Consider the following 17,370-nt stretch of genomic DNA (forward strand, 5'->3'; position numbering starts at 1 on the left):
CTTGCTGGTTTGGATGCAGACCAGTTGTACAGCTTGAACGTTCTTATAGAACCACCAGTGTTTCCAGAATAACGACTGTCCAATTCTGGGAGTTGACATCTTCACCCTTTAGTGGGTTGCGCATCTACAATATGTACAATGTTCTCTGATCAGTGCAACGCCCGCTCGAATGGAAGCACGAAAAAGAAAGAATCCGCCATGAGGACAATCGAGAGAATCGAAGTTCAGCTGTCCTCTGGAGCCTTGTCCCCCATCCCATTTGGGCACCCAACTTGCGAGCAGACCACAGTTAACTATAACTAGTTAGTTAGGTAGGTCACTATGTCGATCGATGTCATCGGCCAGATGTGAGGATCTACCAATCAGGCAACTTGGGAGAGGAGAACTGATTCTGGGCTCTCATTCGCTGCAGTGCCAGCCTTCATGCGAACGACCAATAACAAGCTGGATAAAGGAGAAAGGGGCCCCAACGAACGGCCCCGATCTCAGCAGATATATAGACAGAGATGGGGGCCAGGGAATGGAGCTATATAGCCCCGGACTGTTTGGGGGAATATTTGCGATCTCATATCGTGAGAACCGCCTGGATCACTGCTTTTGGACTCCTCCTCGCGCTGATCTCTCTCCATCGTCGCCGGAAAACCACACAGCTGAGGATCATGACGCTTACAAAGCGATGGGGCGTGGGAGGCGAGCGGCTTGGTGATTTTCTGTTGGGCCGCGCTCCTGTTCCTTCACAGATATAATCTCGACTCGCGCTGCCTTTCCCCCCATGCATTCCCCTTGACAGCCCGAGTCGCATTCCGCTCAATGGCAACGGCAGAGAAGGGCCGGCAGTCAGTAGCCATCATTGGCTCTGGCATGGCGGGTCTGGTCGCGGCATACTTGCTCAGGACCGACCGCCACCATCGATTTGACGTGGAGATCTTCGAGAAGGTAAGTGAATCGCGCTGATGGTGACCATGCCGAAGCTCACATCGAGTGCGCCGCTCATAGCAAAATCGGTTGTCGCTCGACTCTGCATCCCTCACGGTCTCTACCCAGCATGGCACCCAAACAGTCCAGGATCGCATCGATCTCCCAATGCGCGTCTTTGCCAGTGGCTTCTACGAGAATCTCAAACGAATGTACGACTACTTTGGCATCCGGTATGCCTCGCCACGCTTCATCTACACGCTATCAGCAATACCAGAAGATGCGCCCAACGCGATCCATCCACACTTCATTCACTCGTCCAATAATCACCAAATGCCACCGCTACGCCCAGAGAGGTCCTCATGGGCCACATGGCTGATCGAAGTGCTCTACCTGGCCATCTGCTACTACTATTTCACCGCATGCTGCTTCTTCGTGAAACCAAGAGAAGCCGACGCCTCGAGGGCGGCAGAATCGTTTCGCGAATACATGGACAGGATAAATCTCCCACGCTACTATGTCCAGCGCTATGTTCTACCACTCATGTCGAGTGTGACCACCTGCCCACACAATGTGCTCCTCGACTTCCCGGCCATCGACATCGTCGATTACGAGACCAAGACCTTTCGCAAACCCCATTATACCGTCGTCGGCGGTGTCAACAGAGTTCAGGCGAAGCTTTCCGAGGGCCAGAAAGTGACTTACGGCGCAGCCGTGACGGCCGTCGAGAACGTCGGATCCAAAGTCCAAGTGACTTGGAAAAACGAGCAGACTGGTTCCGTGGAATCGAGGCTCTTCGACCAAGCCATCATGGCCGTCACGCCCGACGTGGTGGGCGCCATCTTCCCGCCCCTCAAGAGTGCCATGACCGCCATCCCCACCACCTACGTGGGCGCCGTCGTCCATCGCGACTATGCCCGGTTATCAACGTGCAATCGCGCTGTGGAGGGCCAAGTCCCTTCGGACTATGGTCGCTCTCAACTGATCCACATGTCATCCACTGCATCTGATACCGAATCAACTCACCATCATCCCTCTTCCGCACTCATCACCACGGCCCCCATCGTCCCTATTGACCCTGCGACGGTCCTGCATCGTGTCACCTTTACGCGGGTCCTACGGACGCCCACCAGCCGGCAGTTGCTGAATGAGATCTTCAACGAGCGGAAATCTTGGCACGCCGTTGAAAAGCCACAGTGCCAATGGCGCAACGGAGACGGCAACGTCTGGCTCGTCGGCGGGTGGTGCTGGGATGGCATGGTTATGCTGGAGGGGTGCATTGCTTCCGCGCTGCGCGTTGCGAACAAGCTTGATATCGAGGTGCCCTGGGCAATGAAGCATTAACGATCTCAGGAGACATGAATATTTTTCGGGCTATCTGGGGGTTCTTTGATTTTGGAATCGTGTTCATTGGAATTATCATGATTAGCAAATAGCATATTCTTGACTCATTGTTCTAGAAGTGTATTCAGTGCCACCGACAGCGCCATACGTGGAATGCGTTTCTTGATCGAACCTAGAACTGGGCTGGACGTAATGTCTGCAAGCTCTTGTAGCTTTGAATCATGTTATGACAGTCAGTGCTTCTAATGCTATAGCACTGGTCCAGCCCTAGTAAGAGCGAACCACCTTCAAGAATTCCCATTTCAATATGATTAGTAGCGACGCAGTCACCTTAGCGAGAGGTGGATATTACATCCAGCAGAAAAATCAAGAAAGCGAAACTGCACTCGAGTGGGAATTAGACAAGGCGCTCTGGAGCGCACTGGTCAAGTCCACATGGAAGAAGGGCCGATTGACGCCCTCCACGATAGCCCCAGAAGGCGCATTGCGTCTGCGACGCGGTCTCTCGTCACCGGCCTGCACAAAGCCGATATCATCCTCTAGATCACCGGACTTCTCTCCGCCCACGCAGCGCTCCGTCGTCCGTGTGAGCTCCTGCTTTTCAACCCCAGTCTCCACGTCCCTGCCGACGACCTCCGAGCAGTCCATGTCGAGCATCGAAGGACCGCCGTCCATATCGGCCACGCTGAAGATCGCCTTCCACCGGCGGGATCCCTCCGTGTCGCGCGCCGGGAAGCCAAAGCCCGCCGCCGCGAGCGCGCGCCGCGTCCATCGATTGTGGACGTGCGCGAAGTGCCACTGCACGCGGTCCGGGGCGGCGTAGCGGTCGAGCTGGTTGCGCACGTCGATCAGGGTCTGCACGCAGGTGACGTCGACGTTGTTGACGGACGCGCAGTCGAGGATGATTGCGCGGAGGGTCGGCCGCGACAGAACGTCTTCCTCGGCGTACCCACGCTGCGCCCCGGGCGCCGGGTCGTTCCACGGTCGATCGCCTGGCGCTGCGTCGCTGGCCAGGTCTGTCCGGCGGGTCGTGTCGAAGATGTGTTGCACAAGGTCGTCGGTGTAATGGTTGGCGTTGGGGTAGTTCAGTCCATCGGAGAGCCGGTATATGAAGACGCCCGGGCCCGGCTGCAGGATTCTGGTGCGAGGGTTGAATCCGTCTGCGCGCGAGGTCGGCAGGTAGACGTCGCGGGCGCGCTCGGCTTGTCTGCCGGCATAGTTCACGCCATCCTCCAGCAGATGGTCGCCAATCACAGAGTGCACTTTGACCTGGCCGAGGAATTGGCCGCGGGCTTTGGCTAGTCGGAAGAGGAGCACTGCCAGGGAAAGGCAGATGGTACAGTAGATTCCGATCTCGATGGTGGAGAATACGATCACAATGACTCCCATCAGGAAGATGAGTGCGTCGATCGGGGAGATGCGCCAGAATTGATAGGCGGTGTTTGGGGGAGTGACGAGGTCACCAACCGCGTGGATGATCACGGCTGATAGAGATGACTTGGGAATGTAGTAGAACAGTGGCGGCAAGGCGTAGATGGCCAGCAGAACGACGATGGCAGTGATGACGCCTGCGAGAGGAGTGCGCACGCCACACTTTGCCTTGATCGCCGTACGAGAAAATGACCCGGTGGCAGGGTATGCACCGAGAAATGGCCCAAGGAGGTTTGAGATGCCGATGGCGATGAACTCCTGCGATGGATCGATAGTGTAGTTATTCACGCGGCCAAAAGACTTGGAAATGGCAATGTGCTCTATGAGTAGCACAATCACAGCTACCGGAAGCTCGCCAGCAAAAGAATTGATAATTTCTGCGTTAATCTTAGGGACGTAAGCGTGCTTGAAACCGCGGGGGACGTTGCCAAGTAGCTTAAAGGCTGGATGATGGCGACGATGAAGATTAACGGCCGCGCTGATCATCGTATAGAACAGTACAACGAACGCGGTGCGAAGCGTGGAGAGGAAGAAGAACAGCTTTGCTCGGTGTGGCTTCTTCCTTGCTCCATATTTGCACGCCGACCGAATCGCATACAGCATAGCTAACGCTGTAAGCCCCATCGCGGCATCTATTTGCGAGGCTGGGAGATATCTCAACGTGTCGATGATGATCTGGTAGGTTGCTCCACTAGTAGAGAATTTGGCTTTCTCGCCAAGGACCGTCTGGACTTGACCGGCGCAGACATTGATCGCAGATCCGGTCATGAACGCTGTAATGGCAGGAAGAGGGATGAAGTCGACGATAAACCCGAGACGAAGAAACCCAAGGACCGTAATTATTGCGCCGCAGATGATTGCAAGGGCCGAGGCAATCACAGGAGCCTCAATTCCAGGATGTGACGCTTGAGTTTTGACAATGATTGTGCCGACGAGGGTCGACATCACTGCAACTGGCTAGTTGGAACACAATGTCAGTATCAAGCGAGAACAGCGGGACTTGGAGCACTCACTCCGATGGTGATATCTTTGGAAGTGGCAAAAAACCAGTATATCAAGACACCCATGAAGGACGAGTAGAGGCCGTACTCGGGAGGGAGCTTTGCCAATTCAGCATATGCCATCCCCTGGGGGATGACAACAGCGCCAACCGTTATGCCTGGCAGGTCGGGATCAGATGCTTTTCAGTGTTTCACGGGCTCTTTGGGTTTCTTGTCAAGCTTACCCGCAACTAAATCCCCAATAAGCCATTGGAGGTTGTAGAATCGGATCCAGTGGAGAAAAGGGAAAAGGTTGTACACGTATTGACGCGCTTGTTGTCGTGTTGGCATGTGCGACACGATCCACTCTCTCGTCGTTGGATCAGACTCTGTGTAGGCACTGTTCACTCTGTCCTCACCAGGGTAAGAATTTGGCTTGAGGTCTATCCCAAGCACTCTTGCCAGGCCATGGCCAATCTTGGTCAGGGCGCCTTCGGACATTGCCAAGGTGAGGATATTTGGAGTAGCAAGCCCTTTGGATCGGTGGTCAGAGTTCGGGGTAGTTTGCGACGAGGTAGCGAGAGAGATGGAAAAGAGATGTCATTCCCTCCCCAGCGAGGAAATGTGGCTGGACTTATACATGTCAAACCCAGAGCTGCGGCGGAGCAATATCTAGCTTTATGTCGTGATTTCAAAGTAAAAAACTAATCAGGGCAGGACCTGGTAACCAGTATGACTGCCCTAGCAGTTTCTTTCCAGTTGTTCGGTCTGTTCCCAAAGTAGCTCGCGAATAATCAGCCGAAATAGGCAATAATTGCAGACCCTGTTATTTCTCTGCCATTCAAGGAATGGATTGTTCAAAAAGTGTCATCAGAATATTATCTGTATCACCGTGTGACCAACTACAGCCAAAATGGAAAGGGAAGGTTCAAGGCATCCAGAGGGCTGAGAGTGGAATTGACACGGATCGGATAGGGCTGAACCGTTGATCACCACATCAGACCAATGATGTTTCTCTGGGACCGGAATTAACTGAAAACAGAGATGCAACATGTATTTCCATTTGGTCATAATGACTATCAGTCCAAGTCATCAGCCGTCAACTCTGAGGAATCCATCACGCCCATGTACTACTACCTGAGTGTGATCGCGTTGCACGAGTGCTGTTGCCTAGATATTTTCTGACCTAGTATTTACCCCCCTTCCCATGGTTGAACGACTCGAGCTCAAGGAGAAGAGAAAAGCTCCTGCGTCGCCTGGAGCAAAACAGAAGGTTCTCAGGCGAAATTGGCCGGGATGATCGATTCTCCTATATTATGATGGAAGGCACACTTTGCCAAATTCAAGCAGTGGCTGCTTCGTACTTCAACCGAACAAAAAGATGCCCTTGGTCAGCTGGCTCAACTATAGTACACCGGGCGTCCAAATTACAAGATTTTTCATCCAGTAAGCCAGGCGTGGTAAAAAGAGTTCACTCGAGAGGTCATTTATTTGGCATTCTGTGGTGCTTTTCAAGTGCTAATTGAAAGTCTACGAGGCATACGTGAACTCCGAACTCCGAATGTTGTTGGCCATCTCGTCTCTCACGGCGTATCTGGTTGCTATATCAACACAGACACGCGCTTTTCCGCAAAACTAATTTTCTCTGGCCCTTTCTTCTATGATCCTTGAACAATACCTGGTTATCCTCGAGGCCAGCACTCGATCTATAGGCATCATCACGTGCAGTGATCGCCCCCAAGTGTTCCGATATCCGACGTCACGCTACTCCGATCGGAGTCCATTGTAACTGACACTGAAGTCCGCTCTGGGATCTGCTATGCCTCAGATATTTCAGATTGAAAGACTGATCAGGTATACTGGTTACGTGCACGATGGAACAGAAGTCTCTGCTGGGATCACTTCCCAATCAGCGGCCGAAGATGGCATCGCGCACTAAACACTGCCAACTCCTTGCAATAGCATTGTTTTGGCTATGGGTGGTCTTCAGGATCGGGTCGATGCTGATGCCATCAGAATTCCAGACCACATATCTTGAGTATGATGGCGAGAAGATCAAATGGGAGTCTTGTGGAGAGCTCAAGAACACCCCGCTAGAATGCAGCACGCTGCATGTCCCAATGGACCAGTTCGACCCGAAAAAATCCGGGGACAGGACATTCACCATCCCACTTATCCGAATGCGAGGAGAGAATGCGACCAAAAATCTTCTTCTCAATCCTGGCGGGCCCGGTGGAGGGGGCTTCGACTTGATCTATCGCATGGGCGAGCATCTGAAGGTCCTAGTTGGGGAAGGATTCCACCTGGTTTCATTCGACCCTCGCGGCGTGAACAGCTCCACTCCACTGGCGTCTTGCTACCCAGACGCGCCAACACGACACGACCTATCTCGCGTTAGGAGTTGGGATGTCTTGGTTGACAGTCCCGAGATCTATGCGTGGACACATAACTTTGTTCAGGCGTGCACAGAGACCATGGGCGAGTACGCAAAGTACATCAACACACCCCAGACAGCTGCGGACATGAACAGCATCTTGGATGCGCTGGGTCAGGATGACATGTTCTATTGGGGATTCAGTTATGGCAGTGTCCTAGGCCAGACATACGCGGGGATGTTTCCTGAGCGATCGGAACGCGTCATTATCGATGGTGTTGTCGACCAGTTTGAATGGTACGGAGGCCTTTTTGAAGCATATTCACAGGTCGACGCAGACAAGGTGCTCGATGGCTTTCTTGAGGAGTGTTTCAAGTCAGGCGACAGCAACTGCTCCTTGTCCCTTCTCGCGACTTCCAAGGAAGACTTGCATGAAAAAGTACTTTCCTACATGGAGAAACTCCGCGAGCAGCCAATTAGCGTATACATAAACAACACGCTCTATGGCTTACTGGATTACAATCAAATCTGGTATAACGGTGTTTTCCCAGCGTTGCTGAAACCTTACACCTGGTCCTCCCTGGCCGAGAACTTGCATCAACTCATGCAAGGAAATGCCACGGCTGCCTTCCTAGCTTATGGCAAGGGAGAAGTCTTGTCATATCAACATGAGGCGTATGAGGTTGTCACCCTAAATGATGGTCTTAGCGGCCCGAAACATTGGCCGCAGGACCGAAAATCATTCCTCAACAATGACAAGATTATATCTTCGCTGAACCAAAGTCTGTTTGGACCAAGCCAGCATAAATTGCTCTCAATTAGGCAACAATGGACGGTTCCAAAGACGCATACATACGTGCCACGGAAAGCAGTCAAGACAGCAAGCCCGCTTCTAATCCTCTCGACTACTTACGATCCCGTATGTCCACTCGGCGCGGCGCGCGCGGCCGAAGCAGGATTTGAAGGCTCGCAAGTTGTCGAGGTGAAGGGTTATGGCCATTGCTCTCCTGCTGTCCCATCGCTGTGTGCCACTAAAATCCTCCGACAATTTCTATACGAAGGCCATCTACCCCAAACATATACACAATGTGAGGTAGATTTACCTTACTTCCGAGAACCAAGGAAGGGAAATCTGGTGTCTTCACAGAAGCTTTTTGCGAACGCAGAGGATGAAGAGATCCATTTTGCGCAATTGGCGCTTGCAAAGGAGTGGAAGGTGCCAGAGATATCAAGCACTGGAATGCTTTGGTGAAGACTGCTTCGATTGAATGGGGTCGAACTCGCTACCTGGTTGATTGGATGTATCGAGCCCACTTCTCTTATAGTCGCGCCCCGTCTCAGAGATTCTGTCTTGGTCTCTGAATGCGGTATGACACTTTTCAAAAGTATTTCAGGAGATAGAGAATGGCCAAGCGGAGTATATAATGGACACTCGTATTGATCGATAGCGAGAGAATAGGATCAGTGCAGAATGAGAATTTTCTCCTTCAGATTAAGTCGATTATTTCTGCACTGGTGATTCCGAAGACGAGTCAATGTATAGCGTACTTCATTTGTGTACCAGCAAGTAATGCCGATGATTACTCGTTGGGCTCTGCAACTCAGCAAGACTAGACGCGAACTACAGAGGCTTCGTGAGAAAGTCAGGTAGTGACTATGGATGGGGTCTTATGGATACAATATTCAATTTGCCGATCCATGGACGCAATGAGGTAAACGAAAAACGCAGAAGATAAAATCATACCGCAGAGGGTATCAAAGTCCCAAACCACAAAAAAACGCCCAATCGTTGAACACCGAAGATAAGTCAACGAGAACCCCCAATATCCCAGATTCCATGCGTCAGTTCATTAGTGGAAGTAGTTCCGTTCGAGATAAACGAACCCCTTGTGGGGGTTCTTGCGTAACGTCATTCGATCCTGGCAGTGGCCTTTTCTAGGATCGCGGTGTGAATAGAACCCTTGTCGCTCACAACTGATTTTCCTTAGCCTCCTCGTGGAAGCTACGCTCGGGCTTTGCCGGCTTGTCATCAGCTTTCTCGGTGTTCTTGCCGTCTTCGTCTTCGTCGCCAGTGATCTCTCCCCATCCGGAGCTCCGCCGGCTAATGCGGCCTGAGGTCATGGCAAGTGGACTGCCTACACCCGTGATGCTGGCAGCTGTACTATCGTTCCGGCTGTGTGACGGAGCCGCACTACGAATGCTGGCACCATCACCCGTCACTTGGGTTTGCTTTGCGGTATAGTAACTGCCTCGGTCGCCAGTGGCAGTGCTCATGGGTGTGGCACCGGAGGACGAGTAGACGCTGATGCGCTCAGCGCTGGCAAGGCCGACGATACTGGGCCGACTCAGCACCCCCTGTGCATTGAAGGCTGAGGCGTTGGAAGGTTCAGCCACATTGCCGCTCAAAACACTCATGGGTAAGCTCTCACGGCTACCACCAAAGACGGATGATGGCGCCAACGCACGCACCGATGCATTGGTATCTAATGAGTTGCGTCGACGGCGCTTGGAGGAGCTTGCCAACGTGAGGATAGAGGCGTTGTCGGTCAGGACACTATTCGCTGTTGCAGTGCTGTAGGTCACAGAGTGGCTGTGGGGTATCAGATGTGAGGGGACTGCGGTGGCCGGGGAAGAGGAAGTTGGGAACTGATGTGAGAATTGGACTTGCTGGTTCCCAGAGCTCTGTGTCGAACTTCCATGTGGATGGCCATTGTGTGTGTTCGGTGTGGGGTATAGTTGGGTTGACGGTGCGGCCGACTGCACCGTTGTCAAAGTAGTCGTCAATGACCGGACGGAGGGTGCAGGGGAAGAAAATGTGCTGCCTTCTCCTCCTCCATGTGAGCTGATCCCACCGCCCCCTGTTGCAAGTGTTCCTGCCTTGGAATACCCCGCGTCCGAGATGGCAGTGTCTCCGTTGGTGGAAATGGTAGGGGCATTGGACTTGGCGCCCGTGGCGGGAACCGGGTTCTCATAGCCAGAAGAGACCAAAGATGGATCACTTTGTGAGCGAGACTCCTGTCCTGTACGTTCACTCTCGACATGTGAATCTCTTGAGTTTGCCGGTCGGTTGGTTGACCCGGAGAGGGGATAGGGATTGTTGGCTGCACTCCCGTTCTTCTTCCCCTTGGAGGCAGCATGACGCCTATTCGACCAGCGATTTGTTCCAGAATCAGATGAGCTCTTGAGGCTTGCGAGGCGCTTCATCCAACTGGAAAACGGGCGGCGGCGACCGTTGCGATCTATTGTATACCGTCTTGTTAGAGAGTTGTGTCACAAAGGCCAGCATGGCTACTGGGTGCTTACCGTGCGCCCTCGCAGGGCCCTCAGCTGTGGCCATATTGCAATCAAGAAAACGAGTCGTAGTCTCCCACTGGGTGTTGGCGACTCAGGAGGAGCAGCAGTTCAACTCGCGCCGAGGCAGATGGGATCAGTGCGGCACGACTGTTTATCCGCGCCAGTCATGTGCCCACCCTTGATGTCACTTCGGCTTCAACTTGTCAACTGCAACTCTTCACTCGCCGGTGGGTAGAGCTTTGCGGGCGCCAAAGACCACGCTAGGTGTTGCTTGCTGGATTCTCCATTCAATGTGATACCCAACCATGATAGAGTGGCACCGTTCCTGCCGCCTTGGTACCCAACCATTGATACAACGAACCATGCCGCGCTGAACAGCCACAACGCGTTTTATGAACGCGGATCTTTCTGGCATGTCTTCATCTGGGGCTGCTATTCGAGCACTTCCATTTGATGTAGTAGCCAAGCTCAAATCCACGACCTCTATCACCCAATTAAACGGAGTGATCGTCGAGCTCGCCAAGAATTCATTGGATGCAAGTGCGCATACCATCCATATTTCTGTTGATTTCAAACGCGGAAGCTGCATAGTGGAAGACGACGGGGATGGGATTCTACCAGCTGAGTTCGAGTCGGCCGGCGGGCTTGGGAAAGCACATCATACTTCCAAGTTTCAGAGCTCAAGTGCATATGGCCATCGAGGCCTTTTCTTGACTTCGCTTGCCTCTCTATCTTTGCTAACTGTAACCTCTCGCCATGTGGGCCATCAGTCTACTAATTCCGTTATTTTCCACCACTCGAAGCCCGTGGCGCGGTTGATACCTGCACCAGCGCATCAGACCCTCCAAATTAGTGAACATGGCACTTGTGTCACTGTTAACGACCTCTTTGGCAACATGCCTGTACGTGTGAAGAGTCGGGCGCTGGCTCTTGAAAAAGCAGATGAGCTGGAAAAGGAATGGAACAATCTCAGATACATCCTGGTATCTCTCATGCTTGCCAATCGCCGGCTCTCGAAATTGGTTTTATCCGACGTTGCAAGGGGGAAACGAATATCGATTCGTTTCGATTCAACCACGCCTATACGTAATGAGTATATCGACCTCCCCAACGACGTTAATCTTGGACGTATTGGGACCATACTTGCGCAATCCGGCATGACCAACTCCCGGAATATGGATTCATGGCATGTCATATCCGCCACAATTCCTGATCTCAACATCCAAATTGCGATTTCCACTGTACCGTGTCCTTCCAAGAGGCTTCAGTTCATTTCCTTGAACACGGAACCTGTCCTATCTCGCAGCAATTCCAATATTCTGTTCAACGAGGTCAATCAACTGGTGTTACGCTCTGACTTTGGAAACCCGGATGCCGCATCTCGCAGCACTCCTGCCACCTGTCCATCTCGTGCTGGTCGCTCTGATGCCCAAAATAGCGGCAGTGGCAGAAGTTGGGCGAAACCTATCAACAAGTGGCCAATGTTCTATATACGCATCGACACAAGCTCTGTGAGACATCTCGACGATGCGGGACAAGAGGCCTCTCCTGATTCCGAGAAGTCTCTTCAACGCATCACTGACGTTCTCGGAGCAATGATCACGGAGTTCCTCAGACAGCAGAGCATGCGGCCTCGCATCTCGAAGCGACGAGGGAAAGTGTCGGATCAAGGCCGACAGGTTGACATCGCTGGTCCAAAAGGCTCTTCAAAGAAGGACGATACTGTGTCTAGCACCGATGAGGCATTCAGTGGTCGTCTAAAACTGCCATCTTTTCAGAGATCACAGACCGTCAATTCCGGTCAGCACTTCCACAATTGGTCCAGGGTGAAAACCGCAAAAGGCCCGGAGACTCCTGTGCTGCCTACAGGGCTTGAGAACCAAGACCCCGGGTCTGATGATCATCGTGTAGAAGCGCAAAACCAACTTTCACGGGCGCGCTATCGCCCTGGTCAGAAACAACCAACCCCTGCCAACCATGCGCGAAACCATAGACCCCTTGGCGAATCAAAAACTCCTTCTGGGCTTCAGAGAGAGGCAGATGATGATGAAGCCAAAGGGGATACGTCTCAACTGTCAGACGACACGTTGATTCCTTGGGACGATCCACGCACCGGGAAAAGACATATGATAAATTCGCGAACCGGCCAAACTGTCATATCCAAGGCCTCGAGCGGCTCTGTCGGCACTTTCAGACTAGGCCGGCTTCAAGAACCTCGCTCTGGCTCTGCTTCAGCCCATAACCTCTGGGTAGAGAATATGTTGCAGACATGGGACAATCCCACATTCAGTCGTACGGAAGTACCGGTGCCGAGCCTTGACCTTAGAGCGACTTACTCAAACACTACGTCTTTCCATAACAGTCTTCGAGATATTCTCTCCCTCGACGCTGCTGGAGTGGCCCGATTTAGGGGGAAGATACCACGTGACGGTCTGGAGTCGGCCGCGGTGATCTCACAAGTCGACCATAAGTTCATTTTGGCCAAAATCCATGGAGGGTCGACCAAAAACACAGGTGATGACTCGGATAGCGCGTTGGTATTGATTGATCAACACGCAGCTGACGAGCGCTGTCGAATTGAACAACTATTTGAGGAGATGTTCGTCTCCACGGAGACTTCTTATCAATCAAATCGGGTACAAACCGCTGTTATTGAGCCTATCACGTTTGATGTCTCTTTGACTGAGAGCAAATTGCTTGAGAAGTATCTGGATTTCTTCGGGGATTGGGGTGTCTGCTACGACATCGAAGCAGATCAGGACGTCGGAGCCACCGTTTCTGTACATGCACTTCCAATCCTCATCGCTGAGCGCTGTCGACTCGAGCCGAGTCTGGTGGTTGATCTGCTTCGGCGCGAGATCTGGGCAAGCGAGGAAGATGGCAGAAAGCCAGTGGGCGCAACAGCGCCATTATCCAAGAAGCCCTCGGAAGTCGACGACTTGAACCCATCAGGTGGCGGTGAATCATACTCGATTGAAGCAGCGACAGGCACAGATCACACTCGTCACTCATGGGTACAGAGAATGAGTGGCTGTCCCCAGGGTATTTTTGATCTTCTCAACTCCCGTGCTTGTCGTGGCGCCATTATGTTCAATGATCCACTGAGTGCTGACGAGTGCAAAGCACTGGTCGCCCGGCTGGCCCGATGTGCGTTTCCATTTCAGTGCGCACATGGGCGACCGTCGATGATTCCCATTCTTGGCCTTCGACAGAGGCTTGGACATGACCCGGTGGGTTACGATGCAGACATCATGGAGTCCGACTATGATGATTATGACAATCAAGGGTTGGACTTTCTTGAGGCATTTCGGAACCGATATAGAAGTTAGATGGTTGCTCGAGGCGAACCAATTGTGTGTACAGGATAAATTCCATATTGGATTTGGACTTCATATAGCTTCCGTACTTGCCGTGGCTCTGCTATATCGTTTCCCTTTATTGCACTGGTGCATACAGTAATTAACTATTCACAGAAGCTATGGCAAGAATCACGTGTGGTCTTGCCTACATAGGTAATTGATCACTTCCCTGGAGCTTGGAAGCTTCATCAATCATCACCTGGGACTCGCAGATATAGCATACGCGGTAACTAGCAGCTCTCCTTAACCACGAAAAATGGGACTGTTCATATTATTCACCATCTTTGTAGTAGCGAGCAGGTAAATGTCTTTCAGGTCCGAACCCCAGCACAGCTGGGCACTTGAATGAACTAAATCCATTATACAAGCCACGGTTCCGCAGGCTGCGTATGCCTGGCCGACGAGAGTTCGATCGGTGTTTTGAGCGCAAGGTAGCGGTTGGCGTATTCCTTGCATCAATCAGATGCATGATTAGACGTGGCACAGATCTTTTCGGAAGGTGGCGGAGGAGCTGCATGGAAGGATGGCCATCTTCCGAGTAAAGCGTGATAGATCACTTAATCCCTCAGTTGAAGCACAGATGGAGTGTTACACTTGTATCCAGGAGCTGAGACTACTCAAGTACAGACCACATTATCTTGCAGCAGAAAAAGAACATTTCCGGGTGTGTTCCAGCTCGGAGAAAGCGTGCAGGGGACTATGTACTACCAGTAAAATACCACCATCAATGCAATTTCCCCTTATTGTTTACAGGCAACAAGAACACTAACGAGTAATACACCCTAGGACGAGAAGTCAAACTCGGGGTCCGAAGGCCGATACTTCGGAAAGACCATCACTGCGCAGTCTTTGCGGGCGCGAACGATCCGGGCACGTACACCGAACCGTCCATGACGCGGCGAGCAGTCCGAACAAAAGACAGTGTTCGGAAGATGGGCAGTCCGTCGTGTCCCAAGGCATCTTCCTTCTGCACGCAGACGCTCATCACGCCGATGGGGTGGACGATATCAAGCGTGCCCAGGCCAGCCGCCTTGCCAATGACGCGGTTCACGATAGTGCCAGGGACTCGACTGCAGGCTGTCGTACAGACAGCACCAGTTCCGGCCATGCTTTCGTGACACATTTTATCCAGGAAGAGACGGGCCGAGAGATGGCCCTGTGAGGGATCCTTCGGGGGCGCAACGAAGATCGGTAGAGGCGCGAAAGGGCTAATCCGATCCCACGTCGTCCAGTCCTCAGTCAATCCAAGTAGCACTGCCACTTTCCCTCGAAGCTCTTGGCATTTATCTTTCCACGCGGTATTGGCTGTCAGATCGGCGGCGCTCTCGTGGCCGGTGATGTCGAAGTCATGGGCATTGGTGAAAATGCATGGGTTGGCAACGTCGCAGACCGTGACTTCGATATCTTTCCCGCCCACATTCACGATATCGATGGGCTTCTTGGATGGCAAAATACCCCTGGAGAGGAAAGCCCCAATGGACTTGACGTTGTTAGCAGCCGGCAACCAACATTGGATAGATAACTAGACGTACGGATCGGTAATCCATCAAGATTGGACTTGCTGTGCCTGGGACTCCGGCAATCTGATGGCTTCCCCGAGCATCAAACGCTCCGTCTTCATCTATCGGGACATGAGCTATGATTGTTTTCTTCGACCCTGTGTTATAGATGCGGACTTCTTGCGTTTTCACCCCCGGGTCAATGGAGGCCCCCGGGCGAAACTGGACAAGACCTTCGTCGATAGCAAACGGCCCCACGGCAGCAGAGATATTGCCACAGTTTCCGTCGTACGAGATGGTGTTATCGGCAATTCCAACCTGGACAAACGTGTAGTCGATATCGGCGTCCTCGCGTGCAGATTTCTTGACGATGGCAATCTTAGACGTCACTGCTTTTGACCCGCCCATCCCGTCGATCTGCAGCGGGTCGGGGGACCCCATGACTCGCTTCAGTAAAGAATCGCGATCTGGGCCTGGGGCAGGGAGTGCATCTTCGTGGAAGAACAGCGCTTTGCTCGTTCCGCCGCGGTAAAGTACCACGGGAATCCCGTAGCCCGGATGCTTCGTCATGGTTGGACTAGCTGAGACGAGGTTTCCGAGAAAAGTCTTGCACAAGAGGTGGATTTCTATTCAGCCTGGGCTGCACTTGTATGTACATCTTTTTCCTATACAAGACCTCCCGGGCCGCGAACGGTCTTCGAAGGCCGATACGGCCCGGCTGTTAACGCCTCGGCTGTTCGGCTCCTCGCAGATTGTAGACTGGGGTGCGGGGAAGGTGGCATTCGTTGGATGATGTGCATTGTTTACTGGTCTGTATGAGAATTTGAGGAGTCGTGGTTCATGTACCGACTCGGAGCAGGATGAAAGATGACAAGGTTACCTGCTCGGCCGGCGGCTGCACCCAATAGAACGGCGATGAAGGCCAGGATTTCTCGAACAAATGTGTACAAGTAGATGCCCGAAACGCACAAATTAGGAATTTGGAACGATCAAGATCGCTGATCGTCACCATCTGCTGCATGACTGGCATCCTCGGTCTTCTCAGACTGCTCGAACTTCTCGGCTACATCCCTGGCTTCCGCTTCCCAGGAATCGTTTATTTCTCTCTTCCCTGTGCTAAACGTCAGCGGCTTATCATCCCCAGCTGAGGTGGCACGTACGTCTTTGTTCCTTGCGAGAGAGGAACACCCCGAAAGATAGGTATATGGCGATTTCGACCAAGGCACCCCTAGTCTTCATATCAAACCAATCGTCCCAGCCTTGCATGGTGGAATATATGCCAAATGCAATGAACGGTACCCCGCGAGCCGCCGCGAGCCAGAAGAACAGTTTCGAGGTAGCATATTCGGGGGCGCACCAACACCCAACGGCCCACCACGCAGCTCCTACCATGGCGTTTGCTACATGCTGCCAGAATGGCGCATACTCGGGAGACGGTGGGAGATGTGCGAGAAGTGCTAGATAATCTTCCTCGGTGTAGTAGTGACCTGTCCAGAGGAAGTAGCTCTCAGCTATCGGCGAGGAGATGAATTTGATGGCTCTGTAGGCGTAGGGACCAGCCATCTTGGCCAATTGGAGGGGAGCACCATCTTCTTGGTCATTCATTGTGAGTAGCTCGGGATAGGTCAAGGAAATTCAGAAAGAAGGTCAGGCAGCATTCAAGGCTGGAGAGGACTGTTTTCGTAGAATTTTACAGCAGGTTCCGCAAGGCTGTGGTTCTGGCCCCTGCCAAGACGACGCTTATTTCTCAGTTTCATCTTTGCTCCGCAAAAGTGTGAGCCGATCGCTTCTTTTCATCATCCAACTTGATTCTTTGACTAGCGTGCTCATGGTTAGCGTTATCGTTCATCCTGCTTCCTAATTGAACGGTCAGGAGAACTCACGCCGAAGACAGAAAACAAAGCCCTTCTATCGTGGTCGCTTCTTACATGATATAGTCCTGCGCCAGCTGGCCCAGACTCCGGCCACAGCTGTGATCTGAAATCCATTCTGCAGGAGCGATAAGATCGAACATGTCCACTTTGTAGAGTGTGGGAATGGCCGATCGGATGGCTGGCTCCAGCTTGAGTCGCTGTTCATCCGGGCCTCGTCGTATGCTTTGATGTTGACCAGCAAGGCTCTCACTGTGCCAGTAGGCACTTTTTGTCCGTCAGGCAGGGTGGATATTGGAAATG

At 52.5% G+C, this 17,370-nt stretch overlaps 7 protein-coding genes across 7 annotated transcripts; 3 read left to right on the forward strand and 4 right to left on the reverse strand.

The window, feature by feature from the left end:
• Nucleotides 1–810: 810 nt before the first annotated feature.
• Nucleotides 811–2,259, forward strand: N7459_009880 (uncharacterized protein; the record flags this gene model as incomplete). Its single annotated transcript, XM_056949048.1, has 2 exons — nt 811–936; nt 997–2,259. 2 exons carry the CDS (start codon nt 811–813, stop codon nt 2,257–2,259), a joined length of 1,389 nt encoding a protein of 462 aa, XP_056796273.1.
• Nucleotides 2,260–2,625: 366 nt separating this feature from the next.
• N7459_009881 (SLC26/SulP family anion transporter) lies at nt 2,626–5,171 on the reverse strand (the record flags this gene model as incomplete). Its single annotated transcript, XM_056949049.1, has 3 exons — nt 2,626–4,647; nt 4,704–4,849; nt 4,916–5,171. The coding sequence occupies 3 exons, from the start codon at nt 5,169–5,171 to the stop codon at nt 2,626–2,628; spliced, it is 2,424 nt and encodes an 807-aa protein (XP_056796274.1).
• A 1,373-nt stretch (nt 5,172–6,544) lies between these two features.
• N7459_009882 (uncharacterized protein) lies at nt 6,545–8,296 on the forward strand (the record flags this gene model as incomplete). Its single annotated transcript, XM_056949050.1, has 1 exon — nt 6,545–8,296. One exon carries the CDS (start codon nt 6,545–6,547, stop codon nt 8,294–8,296), a length of 1,752 nt encoding a protein of 583 aa, XP_056796275.1.
• Nucleotides 8,297–9,012: 716 nt separating this feature from the next.
• On the reverse strand, nt 9,013–10,381 carry N7459_009883 (uncharacterized protein; the record flags this gene model as incomplete). Its single annotated transcript, XM_056949051.1, has 2 exons — nt 9,013–10,283; nt 10,348–10,381. The coding sequence occupies 2 exons, from the start codon at nt 10,379–10,381 to the stop codon at nt 9,013–9,015; spliced, it is 1,305 nt and encodes a 434-aa protein (XP_056796276.1).
• Nucleotides 10,382–10,730: 349 nt separating this feature from the next.
• On the forward strand, nt 10,731–13,667 carry N7459_009884 (putative DNA mismatch repair protein (Mlh3); the record flags this gene model as incomplete). Its single annotated transcript, XM_056949052.1, has 1 exon — nt 10,731–13,667. One exon carries the CDS (start codon nt 10,731–10,733, stop codon nt 13,665–13,667), a length of 2,937 nt encoding a protein of 978 aa, XP_056796277.1.
• An 865-nt stretch (nt 13,668–14,532) lies between these two features.
• Nucleotides 14,533–15,766, reverse strand: N7459_009885 (uncharacterized protein; the record flags this gene model as incomplete). The annotated part of the gene is made up of 2 exons (XM_056949053.1): nt 14,533–15,177; nt 15,230–15,766. The coding sequence occupies 2 exons, from the start codon at nt 15,764–15,766 to the stop codon at nt 14,533–14,535; spliced, it is 1,182 nt and encodes a 393-aa protein (XP_056796278.1).
• Nucleotides 15,767–16,185: 419 nt separating this feature from the next.
• Nucleotides 16,186–16,801, reverse strand: N7459_009886 (uncharacterized protein; the record flags this gene model as incomplete). The annotated part of the gene is made up of 2 exons (XM_056949054.1): nt 16,186–16,307; nt 16,357–16,801. The coding sequence occupies 2 exons, from the start codon at nt 16,799–16,801 to the stop codon at nt 16,186–16,188; spliced, it is 567 nt and encodes a 188-aa protein (XP_056796279.1).
• Nucleotides 16,802–17,370: the final 569 nt, after the last annotated feature.

The sequence above is a fragment of the Penicillium hispanicum genome (assembly GCF_028827665.1).
Source record: "Penicillium hispanicum strain IBT 35686 chromosome Unknown utg000008l_segment0_segment0, whole genome shotgun sequence".
Classification (NCBI taxonomy): Eukaryota; Fungi; Ascomycota; class Eurotiomycetes; order Eurotiales; family Aspergillaceae; genus Penicillium; species Penicillium hispanicum.